Below are 16,923 nucleotides of genomic sequence, written 5' to 3' on the forward strand. Positions count from 1 at the left end.
ATTCCCCAATATTGTTTTTACTATGTACAATGTTTTCCTGGTTCTGCTTATTTCACTCTGCATCAGTCCACATAGATCTTTCCAGCTTTTTCTGAAATCATCCTGTTCATCATCCCTTACAGTGCAATAGCATTCCATCACCATCATATGCCACAATTTGTTCATCCATTCCCCAATTAATCCCCTTTAGTTTCCAATCCTTTGCCACCACAAAAAGAGCAGCTATAAATATTTTTGTACAAGTAAGTTCTTTCCCATTTTTTCTAATAATTCAACCCCAATTGTAATCAAACTACATAATATTTGAAAAACATATATGTGCATATATGATCTGTGTTTTCTCTTCATGTGGACACCTCCTTCTACCAACATATAATGAACATTAGGTAATTTAGAAGATCAATTTTAAGGCATACAGCAGTTAAGAGATTTGCCTAGGTGTCAGCACATTTCATATCTAATAATTGTAGCAGGTAATAATTGAAATTAAGTTAATATTCTCCTATTTTCTCTCCATTTTTCTCTCTCACACATATATACACACATACACACACATACATAAACACATACAGTAGGAAAAACTACAAGACCTTATATTAAGAAAGACTGGTTCAACATGTTATGGCTGTGTGACTTTGTGCCAGTCAACTCAATGCCATAGGCTATGTTCTAACTTAAGCTTCACGCACATACTGTTCTGCATTGACAGAGTTAATTTTGAAGAGTTTGCCATGCCAAAAACACTAAATTAAAGTAAAAATAAGGAAGGAGATAGAATCAGTCTTCAAAATATTTGTCTTGAATTATAGAGTAGGGGGCATATAAGTTTATTATTTTTCAGGTGATTATTGTTCTTAATTGTAAAAGAATCAAACCTTATGAGAAGCAAGAACAAATAAGTTCTTAATTTCAAGTATCTTTCCTGTAATGTAACATCTAAAGATAATACTTTTTTCCTTTGGGAAGAATTAGAATGTTTGTCTTCAATGAGCATTCTTTAAAAGGAGGAAGAAGTTTCAAGCAGCTGGGAAGCTATAATATGTGCTCACAGGCAAATAAGATATGCCTTATGCAAAAGTCTGTGGTACAGATGCTAAGTAAGAAAATTGGTCCCAAAATTAAGCCAAATTTTGCAAAAGTTATGATTTATTATGATCAATTTAATTGAAAATAATACATTTTTAATAAAGAGAAAAGGAGCTTTAACCATGTCCTCACTTTTAAAATGGATTGAAATAATTGTTAAAAAGCTTAAATATAGTTGAGAATAACAAATTTTTCTTCTACCTTGGCATCGTGATGATTTCCTTAATTGTAAAACTTGACTGACTCATCTGATAGTGGTAACAATTGGGAAATAATCTTGAACAACCTGGATCACTATTGTTAAAGAAAGACAAGAAGAGAGTCAGACGACAAGGCATTCGCTTAGATTAATAAAAATAACAAAAGCTTGGAGCTAAAAAAGAATTTAAAAATCATCTTAGCCAAGCTCTATATAGGTTTTGGAAGAGCTCTTAGACTACTCAGATTCCCTCATCTCATTTTACTGCAATCATCCAGTTTTCAATACACCTATAGAAAATCATCTAATTTCAATTTGAATACTTCTACTGATTCAGGGAGAAAGAAAGGAAACAAGGAATTATTAAGTACCTACTATCTACCAGGCATTATGCTAAGCACTTTACAAATCTTATCTTATTTTATCCTTCCAATAATCTTGGGAGTAGGGATCATTATTCTTCATATTTTATAAGTGAGAAAACTGAGGTAAGCAGCAGTTAAGTAATTTGCTCAGGATCTCACAAGTCTTATTTGACTTTGGTCTTCCTGACTCCATGCTTAGTGCTTTATCACTGTATTACCTAGTTGCTCACAACTCACTATATTCTCTTTCTCAACGGTATCAAATAATAGGAATTTTTATTATGTTAATTTTCAAATCTGCCTTCAGGTAATTTCCACTCTTTGGTTCTAGTTAATCTCATACTCTCATGAACAATTTTGCTCTCTCTAATTCCTCATTCTCCTTTATTGCTGAATCATTTTGACATGTCATCTAACTAATGGTCTGCTCAAAGACTATGTGTAAAGCTCTCATGTCTTCTTCAATATCACCTCTCTTGGTTATATTATGTGTTCTCAGGAAATCAGTATTCATCTCTTTGCAGATGATCCTTAAATCTATATTAAAAAACTGAATCTTTCTTCCATGCTCTAGTCTTCCATTACCAGATGTTTGAAAGATACTGTCTCACAAGCATTTCAAGTTCAAGATACTATGGGAAATTCTTTCCCTCCTAAATCTGCCTTCTTCCAAATAGTCTCATCTCTCTTCCATATCTTGTCCATCACCCAAGTTTACAATCTCAGAAAAATCATTAGCTCTTCATTTGCCCTTCTCCTTCCATATCAATTGGTTGCCGATTAATATCAGTCATACTTCCACCTCTATATTCTAAAGAATTCCCATCTTAGTTCTAGTCCTCATCGCCTCTCACCTAGACAATTGCAAAATTTCCTAATTTGCCTTCCTGTTACAACCTCTCTCATCTTCAAGCCATCCTCTACACAGCTAGTAAAGTAATTTTACAAATTCATGTCTACTATGTCATTTCTCTATTTAAGAAAATTCACTGACTTCCATTGGCAGGGGAATAAAATATAAACTTGTGCACCTGTTTTTTAAAGCCCCATAAAATGTACTTTCCCTGTATCATTTCTCATTATTCTCTTTTCATGCAGGTATGAAAGAGATCTGTTTTTGAGGCAATTAAAGGCTTTTGAGTTTGGATATGTGTGGTGCAAATAGATATGTATTTTTGGAATACTTATTTGACTAATTGATTTACAAAAGGATAAGACCTTAAGCAAGACAACCAATTAAGAAAGAATTGTAACAGTGCAGTTTAGAGTTGATGAGAAAGTAGGATAGTGGTTATGTGAGAGGAAAGGAGAAATGGATGCAAGAAATATTGTGAAGAGAAAACAAAGAATATTTAGCAATTTATGGGATAAACTGAATGAAAGAGAATACAGAGTCAATTATGATTCTAACCCAGAAGACTAGAGGATCAGGGGAATGTCCATACTTGTGAAAGAGATAAGAAATTTAGGAAAGGGAGATTTAGAGGGAAAGTAATGTTTTGGCTTCTGACATACTGAATTTGAGTTACCTATGTGCCATTCCAGTAGAGATGTCCAGTACAATATAGGTAATGAAGTGACAAGATGATTTTCTTATCAAAGATAATTGGTAGGAATGGTCATACCAAAGACAGAGCAGTTTTATGAAAGATTGATTCAAATTGTTAAGAATAATGAAAAAAATGTTCACGTGAATGGTAATCTAACAATCAACTTTTATGCTTTTTTTAACCAGTTGAGTTTTTTAACATAGTGTAGTCTTTTTGTATATTCTGATTATATTTATTTAAAAGATATTAATATATTTTTCTAATTATTTCAGAATATTGATTCCTTTTTGTGTTCTAGTTGTGTATAAAAGTTTTAACTGTCCCTTCTAGGTTCATCTCATCTACAAATTTGATAAGTATGCATCTGTCAAAATGATGACATTATTGAAGTCAGAGCCAACTGTCAAATTGTGCAGTGTTCTACTATATATCTCTCTTCAAGTTTGCACTGATCCATCAATCAACCATCTTTGGGTTACACTCAGACATCTAACCAACTCTAGATCTATCTGATTATATTAATTTTTTGTCTTGTCCTCAGGGAAATTATGAGAACCTTTGGTAAATGTTTAATTGAAATACAGCTCCATGAAATATATAGCATTTCCTTGATGGTTCAATATAGTAACCCCATTTTTAAAATAGGGTTTAATTTTTTTAAATAGTCATTTTATAATCAGATTACTTATATTTTAGTTTTATAAATTAATTTGCCCTACTCAGATTCCCCCATCCCATTTGAAAATCCATTTTACCTTTTAATTATGATAATCCAGGACCAATAAATGAATATGTAGTTGCTATTTGTAAGCTAGAGGCACCAGGACCATAGACTCTCTATTTGAATAAGTCATTTACATAAGAAAATTTCATTCCTCAGGTTCTGATGAGATTTCCAAAGAATCTAATATATTGAAGAAAACTACAGATAGTGCACTAAATGAATATTTTTGGTTTATTAATTTTTTTTTGGTTTACAGCTAAAGTTTCAAGGGAAAATGCTACACTGTTGTAATATACCTATGTTACCCTATAACTCTTTCTGAGAACTAAGAAAACCTTTTTTTTTCTCAACACATCATACCCAGGTCTCTATTTACAAAGAAGGCAGAAAATGAGATATTTTATCTAATCAGAAGGCTATATGCTGGGCAGCTACATGGCACAAAAGATATCATGCTGAGCCTAGAGTGAGGAAGACTCATTCATGAGTTCAAATTTGGCCTCAACAACTTACTTAACTGTATGAACTTGGGCAAGTCATTTCTTTGTTTCAATTCCTCATTTGTAAAATGAGCTAGACAAGGAACAGCAAGCCACTCCCAGTATTTATGTGATATGGGATCACCAAGTTGGATACAACCAAAATAACTGAACAATGATGTTCTGGACACAATATTCTTCAATTAACTATATTTCAGGCAAAATATTCTTTTTAAAATCATGATTTATTTGATAATTTCTGTTGTCCTAAATTTAGACATCCTCTTCAATCATGTCTTTTAGTCATTCTGGATTTTCTTTATTGGGACTTAAAATGTTTAAGGAAAGAAATAATTCAAGTCTTACTCTTTAAAAAGACACCATGCAACAGCATAGACACACAACAAAAAAAGGATGCCTGTTATAGTTATCACTGCAGAAATCCAATTATCAGGGCTCCAGTAATATGAAATTCTCAATAATATAGATGTAGTCATCTGAAAAATAAGAGACCATTTATTAAATTTTGATTGCAAGATACCTTGGGAATGTATCATATCATGAAGTACTTCTACATTGGAGAGGGCTTCTAACTATTCCATTCTTCTATGTCAATTTTCTTTTTAAAATAAAATGAGGCTTTGACTATTATTATTATCATAGTTAGAAAGGGGGAAAAACTTCTGAACAGGTTGAATACTTAATTTCTGCCTACATAAACATTTTTAAGCTGTTCTCTAGGTAGTTTTGAGGAAGACGGCATTAAATGTTGGATAATTTTGCATCCGAAATGAAAGCAAATTCTAGGTTGATAATCTAGCAAGAAAATTTTCGAAGAAAGCAACTCGGTACCTTTCTAATAAATCAAGATGACTAGTTTTATTGAAACTGAAAATTGGACTTGGACCAATGATTCCAAAATTAAAATGATTAAAAGGGTCAGCCTAGCAGTTTAGAATCAGAAACATAAAGATTAAGATCTATGATTCACATACTGCAGATGATAGAAGGAAAGATCAATAACTCAGGAGTTCCAAGTTAATTTATGATAAGGGAAAATCATTGTTTAGTTTAGGAGGCCAGAACATGATAGGATGGAAGTAGCAAATCAATATTTAATCAACTTAAATACTACTCTACTGTCTGCTTTCTACTCCATCTACATATCCAGGATCATAAAGATAGAACCAAATATAGAGGTTTAATGATAATATCATAAATAGTGAATTAGTCTAAGAATAATTCATAGATAAAATAATTATATTAAAAGAAAATCAAAATTATGAAACATATACCAGGAATTTGGGGATGAACCTAAAGTATACCTGAGGCAAAAATTAAATCCCTAAAAATATACATTACCATTTAATATACACTAAAATTTAAATGGAGAAGATTAATTAACCAAATATCCATTTGTAAAATTAGAAATTCAACAAATAAACCTGAGATAAACACAAAGGAAATATTAAAAATTAAAGTAAAATAAAACCAAAATGTAAACAGAAATTATATATTAAAAGTTTTGTTGTTTTGTAAGAATGGGATTTTTGAAAGGGGGATGGGACAAAAGGAGCAAGAAGAAGGCAGTTGGTGACAGTTACTGACAGTTGAAACCAGAGAGAATTCTGGGACATTCTCCAGGGGAAGAGGGAGAGGAGAGGTTTTGGGGCAGAGGACCATGAGGAGAAAGGAGGAGGACATCCCAACTCGGATCCAGTCCTGAAGGCTTCTTGAGGATTTTTCTTTGGAGATTGAAGCCCTGATTCGCTGATCAAAGCTATTCATCACATCTCAACCATCAAGACTTTAGTCATAGAGTTAGTTAAGTTTTTGGACTCCATTTTGGGAGCAATTCTCTTAGTCTCCTTCTCCCATTACCCAACCTTGCTGAGAGACCACCTTTCAGTCAAAACTTACAATTATAGGAAAGGATAGAAATAGAAATAGAAATAGAAATAGAAATAGAAATAGAAATAGAAANGGATAGAAATAGAAATAGAAATAGAAATAGAAATAGAAATAGAAATAGAAATAGAAACCAAAGGAGAAGAGGAGAGGGGAGAAGCTTAGACATGGGAACTATTGGGTTTCCCACCTAAATGACAGACCCCATAGGAATAGCAAAGAGGGCACCCCCAAATCCCTCTGCCCTTCACTCCTTTCACTAATCCCTGAATTGCAAATAATAAAAGCCATTCATCAGGAATGTGGCATTTCAGAATGCCTGAGAGATTATGAAGGAGAGGGGAACCACAGCTTGGTCTGGATGCCTGTGAAATTAACAGATTGTGGGGAGGTTTGTGTGAACCCCGTCCTTATTCAGAATCAGATTGGTGCCACATACCTCCTCTTATAGGGAAGCCTTGCCCCCAACTCCTGTGGGGTGGCATGACCATCCAGGTCACCCAGTTTCGGGGTAACACCCCCTTGAAGTCTCCCAGTGTATATTTGGCCCCAGGGGAGACCTGGAAGAGAGAATCACTACATAGACTCTCTCTATTTCCACTCTATCAAACATTGGTTATTCACTCCCTTTATTGTTACAATTTAGACATTTTTCAGTCATGTCTGACTCTTCTTGACTCCATTTTGGGGTTTTCTTGGCACAGATGCTAAAGTGGTTTGCTATTTCCTTCTCCAAATCTTTTTTACATGTGAAGAAACTGAGACAAACACTGTTAAGTGACTTGTCCAGAGTCACACAGGTAGGAAATGTCTGAGACCATATTTGAACCCAAGATGATATCTTCCCAATACCAATCTCAGTGCTTTCTTCATTATGCCAACTAACTACCCTAAATAAAAAGTTTGTTCTTTGCAAAAGTTAAATAAATAAACAAATAAACAAATATGAATAAAAAGAGGAAAGGAAAGAAATTAACAAAATAGCAAACAAATAAGGTAAAAGTATAACAAAATCAGAATAATTTATTAAAATCAAAATCTATCATATACACTTAATATTTTAACAAACTAAGAACATGAAAAGTAGAGTATTTTCAAAATATAAAATTCACAGACTGAAAAATAAATCAATTAGAAATCTTAATCCAACCTCAGAGTATAAATAGAATTAGCTTTTAAAAATCTACTTCAAGGGTTGGGGATTGGGAGGTGGAAATTCTTGGCCCTAGCACAGAAGAATTCTATCAAAGTTTTAAAAACAATTAGTACTAATATTTTAGAGATTATCCTTAAAACTTAAGAAAAAATTGTACAACATTTATTCAATATGACAAATACGGTCCTCATGACTAAAACAGAAAAGGATGAACCATAGCAATGTAGACAAATATCATTAATGAATGTCTCAAAAAAGTTTTAATAATGTTTTTTTCAAATTGACTATAACAATTCATGCAACGACTAATAGCGCTTAATTTAGATTTCTCTATAGGCTAAATAGATTTTCTCTATACCCTTACCACTCCTGGGCCAAGGACAGTCCCTAGCCTGGATGAAAAAAGAGGAGGGTTGGGCGTGGGGCTAGCAACCCCACCCTGTAAAAACTACATCTGCTAAAGAAACTGCAACCTAAAGTAGGGGCAGCTGGGCTAGCTCAGTGGATTGAGAGCCAGGCCTAGAGACAAAAGGTCCTAGGTTCAAACCTGGGCTCAGACACTTCCCAGCTGGGTGACCCTGAGCGACTGTGTGACCCATTGCCTACTGGTTGTGGCCCTATGCTCCTAGAATGGAGTCCCAGGATAAAAAAAAAATAGGCTAAAAGGATGGTTCAGATAAAAGAAAACAATCAACATAATCAAAATAGAAACAAAATAATATTAAAATGGCATCATTGTCTCAATAGATGCAGATAAAGGCTTTGTCAAAGTACAATTGTCATGTCTTATGTATCGTGTAGATAGAATTCACTCTGAAGTTAGCGAGTTTCTTTTCCAGAAATTACTCTCAAAAAAGATGTTTTTAATCTTGAATTTTACAAAAATTATATAGTATGATATGCTAAAATGAGATTAGTGCATCCATGTCTCAAACTATTTAAAATGAATTCATTTTTGTGTTCTTCCAGTGCTTGCGAACAATTTCCATTTGCCTAAAGTTTTGCATGTGGTTGCTTCGATCTCAGTCACCTATTGCCTCTATGCTCTTTGTGTCTATAGAAATTTTCTAGAGTTAGATTTTTTTGCTGTTTTCTTATTTCCCCAGTCTTTTTTTACCTGTAGAATATTGATTCTAAAAGCTGATTATTCTGTCTCTTCTGCTGCTAGCTTACAAGGCTCCACACTATGAGCTATTTTGTCTTGTGGCTAAGTATTCACAACAGTGCAGGCTTAAAATGGCCAAGCTCTAAGGACTTCAGGGCCTCACTGCAGGCTGGTGCCAGGGACTGAGACTTCAAGGGATAGGTTTGGGGTGCTCTGTTGTTGGTGTAGCCCAGGTCCCAGGATCCCAAAGTTGGTCTATACACAGGCTTGGATCCTGGTGCAATAGGTGTAGGGTGGTCAGCCAGCACTCTGTGTGCAGTTTTACTTCCAGTTCCTCCTTATCCCATGAAAATCAATTCTCCCTATCTACCTTTCTAGATATATTCAGTAGAAGAGCCCACTCATTCCTTCTTGCTGTTAGTTCTTTACTCCTGTCATTGTGAGACACTTTTTAAAGATTAGTTTGGAAGGATAGTTAGAGTGGTTTCAGTTTTCACTGCAACTAAACAACCATCTTGGCTCTGTTCCCCTCAAAATATATTATAAAGCAATATTCATTAATTGCTCCAAAAATATTGGCATACAGATAACTCATTAAGTGTCATACAAAAGCACCCATCAAAAACCAAAAATAAGCATCATATGTAACTATAATAGAAGCTTTCTCAATAAATACAGGAGAAAAGCAAGGAGGCCCACACCTCTCGATATAATTTAATGTAATTCTGAAAATGCTACCAATAGCAGGAAGACAATTAAAAGACCTTAAAGACACAAAGGTAGTGAAAAAGGAGATTGAAATATTCCTATTTATTGATCATATATATATTTAGTTAGAAAATCACAAGGAATTAGTAAAGATACTAATTGATCACCTAAACAGTTTTGGCTAAGCTATGGTCTATAAAACAAACGTTCAAAAATCATGCACTTTTCTATATAATCTAGAAATCCAATTTTCTATAAGAACAGTAAAATTAAAGAGGCAAAATAAAAAAATCTCATTTTAATAACTTCACATGTATATACATAAATGTATAGATATAAGTATATTTATATTTGCACATGTATAGATATTGAAGTATACACGAACAAAATCCATTCCTTGTTAGTTTAATGATATGCACAAATAGTTCTGAAAAAAGAATTAAGGATTAAGGATTATATTAAAGAATGCTCCATATCACTACTATTAAGAGAAATAGAAATCAAAAAATTCATTTGAAAGTTGTCAAGGATGGGAAAAAGAAAACAATTATTTTGTTGGTAGAACTCTGAGCTAAGATAGTCTTGTTAGCTAGCAATTTAAAATTATGAAAATAAAGTGATTAAAATACTCATACCCTATGCTTTGATCCAGTGATTTGCTTCTAGTTTTTTAAGCTCAAGTAAACCATTGATAAAAGGAAAATCCTCTCACTTACAAAAATAACTATTGTATCCCCTTTTTTGTGCCAGCAAAGTATAGGAAGAAAATAAATACCCATCAAGTGGGAAATGGCTAAGCAAACTGTAATACATGAATATAATGGAATATTAAATATGATGAATACAGAAAACATATAAAATTTGCACAATCTAATGCTAAATTAAGTAAGCAGTGAGAAATATGCAGAATGACTATAAATTAAACAGAAATAATGCCCTCCTCCACATACAAATCAAAAGTGAATTTTGAAAAAAATTTTAATGACTATAGCTCTAAAGGAGAATTATGAGAAGTCAGCCTCATTACACTCCTTTGTAAAGGTAGAAAGTCCAATAGCAGGATATTCTGTATATGTTTTCAAGTGTTTGGGTTTTTTCACATTAGTTTTCATGATTTCTTTCTCTTTTTTCTTTTAAACATTATTAGGCTATCTTTCTGGACATGGTAAGGAGTTTGAGAGAAATTGTGACAATGTAAAAAAATATCAATAAAATTTCATTTTTTTGTATAATTCAAAGTAGGAAGAATTTAAAGAAATGCTTCCCAAATAAGTAAAAAAAAGAAATGACATTAACTGAGGAATTGTCATTTATAGAAATCTTTAAAATATCTCAAGTACAGAAATTTATTTTCAAGATGAGAAAGCAAATATAAAAATCATAATAAGCATAGCTCCTAAGGTAATAAAATAATAGCAGATGCAAAAATAATCTCTACTGGCTCCCTCTTCTCTGCCTGCATATCTACCTTCCTTTCAAACTATCAACTTCATTTTGTTGTCCTCTTCACTGATAAATAGCTAAAAATAATAGTTTCAATTTGCTGCTTTTACTTCCTTATTATTTAGTCCTTCCTTATTTCATAGACAGAATCTAAATCCAGGGGACAAGAGTGTCTCTTCTGTATATTCAGTCCCTTTCTAGTCATCCTTCTATTTAGCTTCAATGTCCATATGCATTCTGGTTTCATTGATAATAACTATAATAAGGATGTCAGTACTGAAATGGTTCAGTCCCTCTTCTTTGGTCATTTGAAAAGTATAAGAATTTTGACTGTCAGCAGTTGAATCAATGTTTATGGTTGGTTTAAAAACTGATTCTGTGCATGCTGGATCTTCTTTTCTACCATTCTGATACCATCATTGCAGAAGCAAAAGAGAGCCATAAAGGACTGAAAACAGTTTTGTATTTTTCCTTGTTTCATGGATTCGACTGCCAGAGAATTCATCACTTTATGACCAACCTACTAGCAATAAGCCTCTCCATTTGTATCTGAAATTATCCTTAGTTAATAAGCAAAGTCTGTGAGATCATATTCAAAAGTTTCCCCAAATGGCAAAATTTGCTAAAGCTTGTATTCTAATGCCATAACCTTTTATAAATTGTAAGCACAAATAAAATTTGAAATGCAAGGCATAATTTATTAAATGGACATTCTAACTCACTTATCCAATTAGACCAGGAGTCCTTAAATAAGTAATCAATTAGTGTATTTCTTTTGTCATGGGCTTCTTGGATAAACTATTTTTTAAAATAGTTTTTAAGGGTATAAAATACATAGGATTTGAAAGAAAATCAAAGCTTAGTGAAAATAAAGATTGAAGGTCTCCCCAATGAATGTTACCCACCTTCAGAAACTTATTCATGTCATTATCTCAAGTTAAAAACTCTTGCATTACACTTTATAGTCATGATCTTTTTTAGTAAGAATTGAACTTTGGGGCAAATAAAATATAAAGTCCCATGATTCCAAGACACATTTTGAAATTTACAAGGCAGAGTGTATTGTTGTTCACTCTTTTTTCCCTCAGGAAATATACACAAAACACAGATTATAGGACATGGGTAAAAATAGTCATTTTCCCTCTAAAAGGGTCAGGTACATGAATGGTAATCAAAAAATTCTAAAGTCATTTTTTCCAACTTCTAAGATGAAACGGTTCCCACTTTTACCAGCAGATGGTAGCATAGCACATACTAAGTTTTTGTCAAACTTGTTTATTGTTATTTTCTAATGCAATATAAGGTAAAAAAAAAAACTGGATTACACAAATAAAAAGGAAAACTTGACCTGAAACTTCACAAATGGAACAATTTGTGGTTGTTTTAAGATGATTATTTTAAGAAAAGGGAAATTGAGTAGGTTTTTTTTTTGTTTGTTGATTTTTTTTTTTAAGAAGATTTGATTACTGGAAATTTCTAGTAGAGAATGAAGAAGTGTATGACTCTGCATTTTAGTTTACAATGTATGAATTGGGCATGTCTGGACAAAGGAAGACGAAGAGATGAGAATAAATACTGACAGTGCCAATTGTTCAACGGTACACAGCAGATCAAGCCCTCATTTGTCACTCCCTTTTAAACTAAGCAGTCTGCTGCCATCATGAGTGCTTAATAGACTAAGCTGGTGACAATATGGTTCACTCATTAAATCACCCAAATTCCTTCTCAGCTCATCTGGAAATGATACCTCTACCCAGCAGAAAGTCATATGGAAATAATAGCACCAACGTATATTCAGTGGCCCTGGACTAGAGCCCCGATAAAGAAGCAAACAAGCAGCAAACATTCGTATTATTAACCATGTAGTGTGGGGCTCATGAAGAAAAGCCTAGCCATGGCCATCAAGGAGGCTGATGGAATCTGAATGCATATCAAAGAATACCATCTTTACTTTATTTCCTGCATGAATTTTTCTCTAGTGTAAGCAATCTCTGGCATTTTTTTTCACATTATGATGAACATGGAAATATGTACGGTATAAAAATACACGTTCAACCAATATACGACCTGCCATCTTGGGGAGGGATGAGAGGAAATATGAGGCACAGATCACAAAATGTCAGAAAAATGATTGTTTAAAATTGCATTGACATATAATCTGGAAAAAAAGATAAAAAGCAAATTTAAGCAGCCATTATGTGGTAGACATTAAGTGAGGTGATGAGATAGCAAATATTAAAGTAAACTATGTGTGATTTTTTTTAATGACTTAATCTTCAATATACTAAAGAAGGGTTCAATCTAAGAAACATCTGCTAATCTGCTTAGAAGTATATTATGAATTTAAATGTATTTGTTACATCAAAATATCTTGTTAACTCTTCCTCCATTTTATTCCTCCATTTGGTAAGGCTTCATTTGACAAAAAGGTATATGTACATATAAAAAAATGTCTTACTTATTTCTTTATATCAGTTCTTTCTCTGGAGTTGGATATATACAAATTATTCTTCAGATAATGTTCCTGTTACCGTATATATTGTTCTCTTAGTTTTGCTTTATTCACTCTTCATAATTTCATACAGTTCTTTCCATATTTTTATCCAAAATTAGCCTGCTTGTCAATTCTTACAGCTTAGCAGTATTCCATCAAAAATCATATGCCTGGGGGCAACTGGGTAGCTCAGTGGATTCAGAACCAGGCCTAGATTCAAATCTGGCCTCAGGGACTTCCCAGCTGTGTGACCCTGGGCAAGTCACTTGATCCCCATTACCTACCCTTACCCCTCTTCTGCCTTGGAGCCAATACACAGTATTGAGTCCAAGATAGAAGGTAAGGGTTTAAAAAAATCATATGCCTCAACTTGTTTAGCAGCTCCCCAAATGATAGACATCCCTTCAGTTTCCAATTCTTTGTCATCACAAAGAGAGCTCCTTTAAATATTTTAGAACATTTAGGTCCTTTTTCTTTTCCCTTGATCATCTTAGGAAATAAACCAAATAGTGAGATCACTGGGTCAAAAATTATGCACAGTTTTATAATTCTGTGAGCATAATTCCAGATTGCTCTCCAAAAGGGTTGAATCAGTTCATATTCCTCCAATATTTGTCATTTTGCCTTTCTATCATTTTAGTCAATCTGATACATGTGAGATATCTCAGAGCTGTTTTGATTTGTATTTTTCTATATATAGCTTTGATTTCTTCATCCAAAAGCTATCTGTTTTTATACTTTGACCATTTTTCAATTGGGAAATGGCTCATACTCTCATATATTTGAAAATGTTCTCTATATAGTTTAGATATGAGACCTCTATGTGTGAAAGTCTATATAAAAATTTTCCCCAGTATATTGCTTTTATTCTAATCTTGGCTATATTAGTTTTATTTGTACAAACTTTTAAATTTATTATATCCAAAATTATTCATATATTCATAATGTTATCTTTTGTTCATTCATAAATTCTTTTCTCCACAAACCTGATAGGAATATGTTTTCTATTATTCTAGTTTGTTAGCAATATCTTCCTTTATACCTAGGTCATGTATCCATTCTGATCATATCTTGGTAGCATAAGATACTGGTTTATATCTAGTTTTACCCAAATTGCTTTCCAGTTTTCCCAATAGTTTTTACCCAATAGTGTATTACTATTCCAAAAACTTGGAGGTTTGCTTTTGTCAAACATAGAGTTACCACAATCTTTTACAAGTGTTTTTGTATGTCTGTTCTGTTCCATTGATCTACCTTTTTATTTCTTAGCCTATATAAGATATTTTTCATAACTACTATTTTATCATATAGTTCAAATTCTAGTACTGCTAAATTTCCTTTCATTAATTTTTTCTCTTAATTTATTTAATATTCTTGATCTTTTGTTTTTCTGTATGAATTTTGCTATTATTTGTTCAAGATCAATAAAATATTTTTGGCAATTTGATTGGAATGACATTGAATAAGTAAATTACTGTAGAAGTATAGTTTTTAAACATTTTTGAGAAACAAAATCTTGCCCCTGCTGGAAGGTGGTGAGTATGGTCACATGTATATAAAGGTAGGTAATACTGGAGTGGTTTACCATTTCCTTCTCCAGTTCATTTTACAGATGAGGAAACTGAGGCAAAAAGGGTTAAGTGACTTCCCTAGGGTCATACAGCTAGTATATGTCTGAGGCCAGAACTGAACTCACCAAGATGAGTCTTCCTGATTGTAGGTCCAGCACCCTATCCATTGTGCCACCCAGCTGCCTATATAGATATATATTATGTTTGTATGTGCGTGTGTGTATATATATCATGCTTTCTGTTCATAAGAAAGATGGATCTGTTGCTTTTAGGGAATTTAGTCAAAGGAAACTTGAAAGTTTGAATTTTAACAATAAAGTATGTGTAGAAAGAAATCTTTCTACAAGGATTAATGATAACAATGCATTGAATTTATATAACATGTTCACTCCACATAACTTTCCCTTCTGTTATTTCAGTTGATCCTAACAACATCTTGGTGAAATAGGAGGGACAAGTAGTTTAATCCCCTCACTAAATGCTATCCCTACAGCAAACATTTAAATATGTATTAACTTACACACCTGGCTCTTTTAGTTGTATTGTCTTTCAATCCATTGTCCCAGTCTCTCTCCTTAGACTCAAATCTCTGGGTCTTTTGCTTCTCCCATCTAGGTATAACCTTTGAATAGGTAGGATTTCCCAGAGCTGTTCCAGATTTTAGAGGACCCAAATGATACTGTTGTCTGGGAGATGGGAAATGGAAATGGGAGAAAAGGCGAGAAAGATACATCCACTTGAATTCATCTGAATATTGGATACCACCACTTGTCCAATCCAGTCTCCTCCCTTCACAGCATTCTCCTGGGCATCCCTTCTGTCTCCCCACTCATTTACAGAATCACCACCTTCATGCCTTCCTTGCTGCTCTGTGACATCGCTAAAACCATCAGGCTGGTCTCCCTGACTCAGATCTCTCCTCATTCCATTTTATCTTCCATATGGCTACAAAATTATTTTCTTAATGTACAGATCTTAGATTAAGCTAGCTGGTACCATGGAGAGCACATTGAGTCTCAAGTCTGGAACATCTGAGTTCAAAACCACCCTTACATATTGTATGACCTTGGAGAATTCACTTAAACTCCATTTGCCACAGTTTTCCATGGGAATAATTATAGCACCTCCCTCCCAGGATGGTTGTGAGGATCAAATCAAATAATATATTTTTTAAAAATGCTTGGCACAGTAGCTTATACATAGTAGGCTTGCAATACAAATGCTAGCTGTTATTATTGTTGGCACTCAGTAAAATCTAATGTAGTAAAATCTCAGTAAAATCTTAATTCCTATATTTGGCATTAAAAGCTCTTTTTAACCTGGTCCTTTTCTATTTTCAGTCTTTTTACACTTTATTCCCTTCCACAGACTCTAAGAACCATCTATTATACACTAGCCTACATCCTGTTGCTCCATATTACGCCTCTTCATCCGTTCTGGCTGTTCCCTATGACTGAAATATTCTCTCTCATTGCTATTCCTTTATTTTCTCTTGCTTCCTTCAAAATTAGATTAAATTCCAACATTTACAGCAGCCCTATCCTAGGCACCAAAATTGCTAACGTCATCATCTCTAAGATCATATTCCATCTACTCCTTATCTATCATGGATGTATTCAGTTATATACAAGACATGTCCCCCATTAGAATTTAAGCTCTTTGTGACAAGGAATTGTTTTTAAACTTTTCTTTATATCACTTGTGTTTAGAAAGACAAAGTCACAGGTAAGTCCTTAATAAATGGGTTTTTTATCTGTTTCTCTCTCCCTCTTTACTTTTCAATAACTTGCCTTTTACTATATTAGATTCAAATCAATTTGATAACCTATATTTTATAAACAGAGAATTTAACAATAAGACTGCATATACTTTAAAATAAGTTTTGCTCATTAGTTATTGTATGTGCTCGATACATAAGAAAATAAAAGTTCCAGAGTTTAGACTAAAAATTTGCCTATTTTACACTTCTCCAATTATTAAGCCTTTTTGTTCAAATTATTAGACCCTTTTTTCCAAATAAGTTTTCTAAGTAAGTTGAATACAAAATCTCAGACACATTTCCATTGAGCTTCAGCACTTTATATTAAAGAATGTCTGGAAGTTCCATTGACTAAATAATCTAAAATCTAGGAGAA

At 33.2% G+C, this 16,923-nt stretch overlaps 1 protein-coding gene across 1 annotated transcript in view; it reads right to left on the reverse strand.

Moving 5' to 3' along the window:
- Positions 1-1,283: 1,283 nt before the first annotated feature.
- Positions 1,284-16,923, reverse strand: part of LOC123249989 (cadherin EGF LAG seven-pass G-type receptor 3-like) — a 127,055-nt gene continuing 111,415 nt past the window's right edge. Inside the window, exons 18-19 of the mRNA XM_044679053.1 lie at positions 4,770-4,900; positions 1,284-1,380 (exon numbers count right to left, since the gene is read on the reverse strand). Coding sequence (XP_044534988.1) covers positions 1,284-1,380; positions 4,770-4,900 — 228 coding nt within the window. The remainder of the gene's footprint in view (positions 1,381-4,769; positions 4,901-16,923) is intronic.

This window comes from Gracilinanus agilis, chromosome 5 (assembly GCF_016433145.1).
Source record: "Gracilinanus agilis isolate LMUSP501 chromosome 5, AgileGrace, whole genome shotgun sequence".
NCBI lineage: Eukaryota > Metazoa > Chordata > Mammalia > Didelphimorphia > Didelphidae > Gracilinanus > Gracilinanus agilis.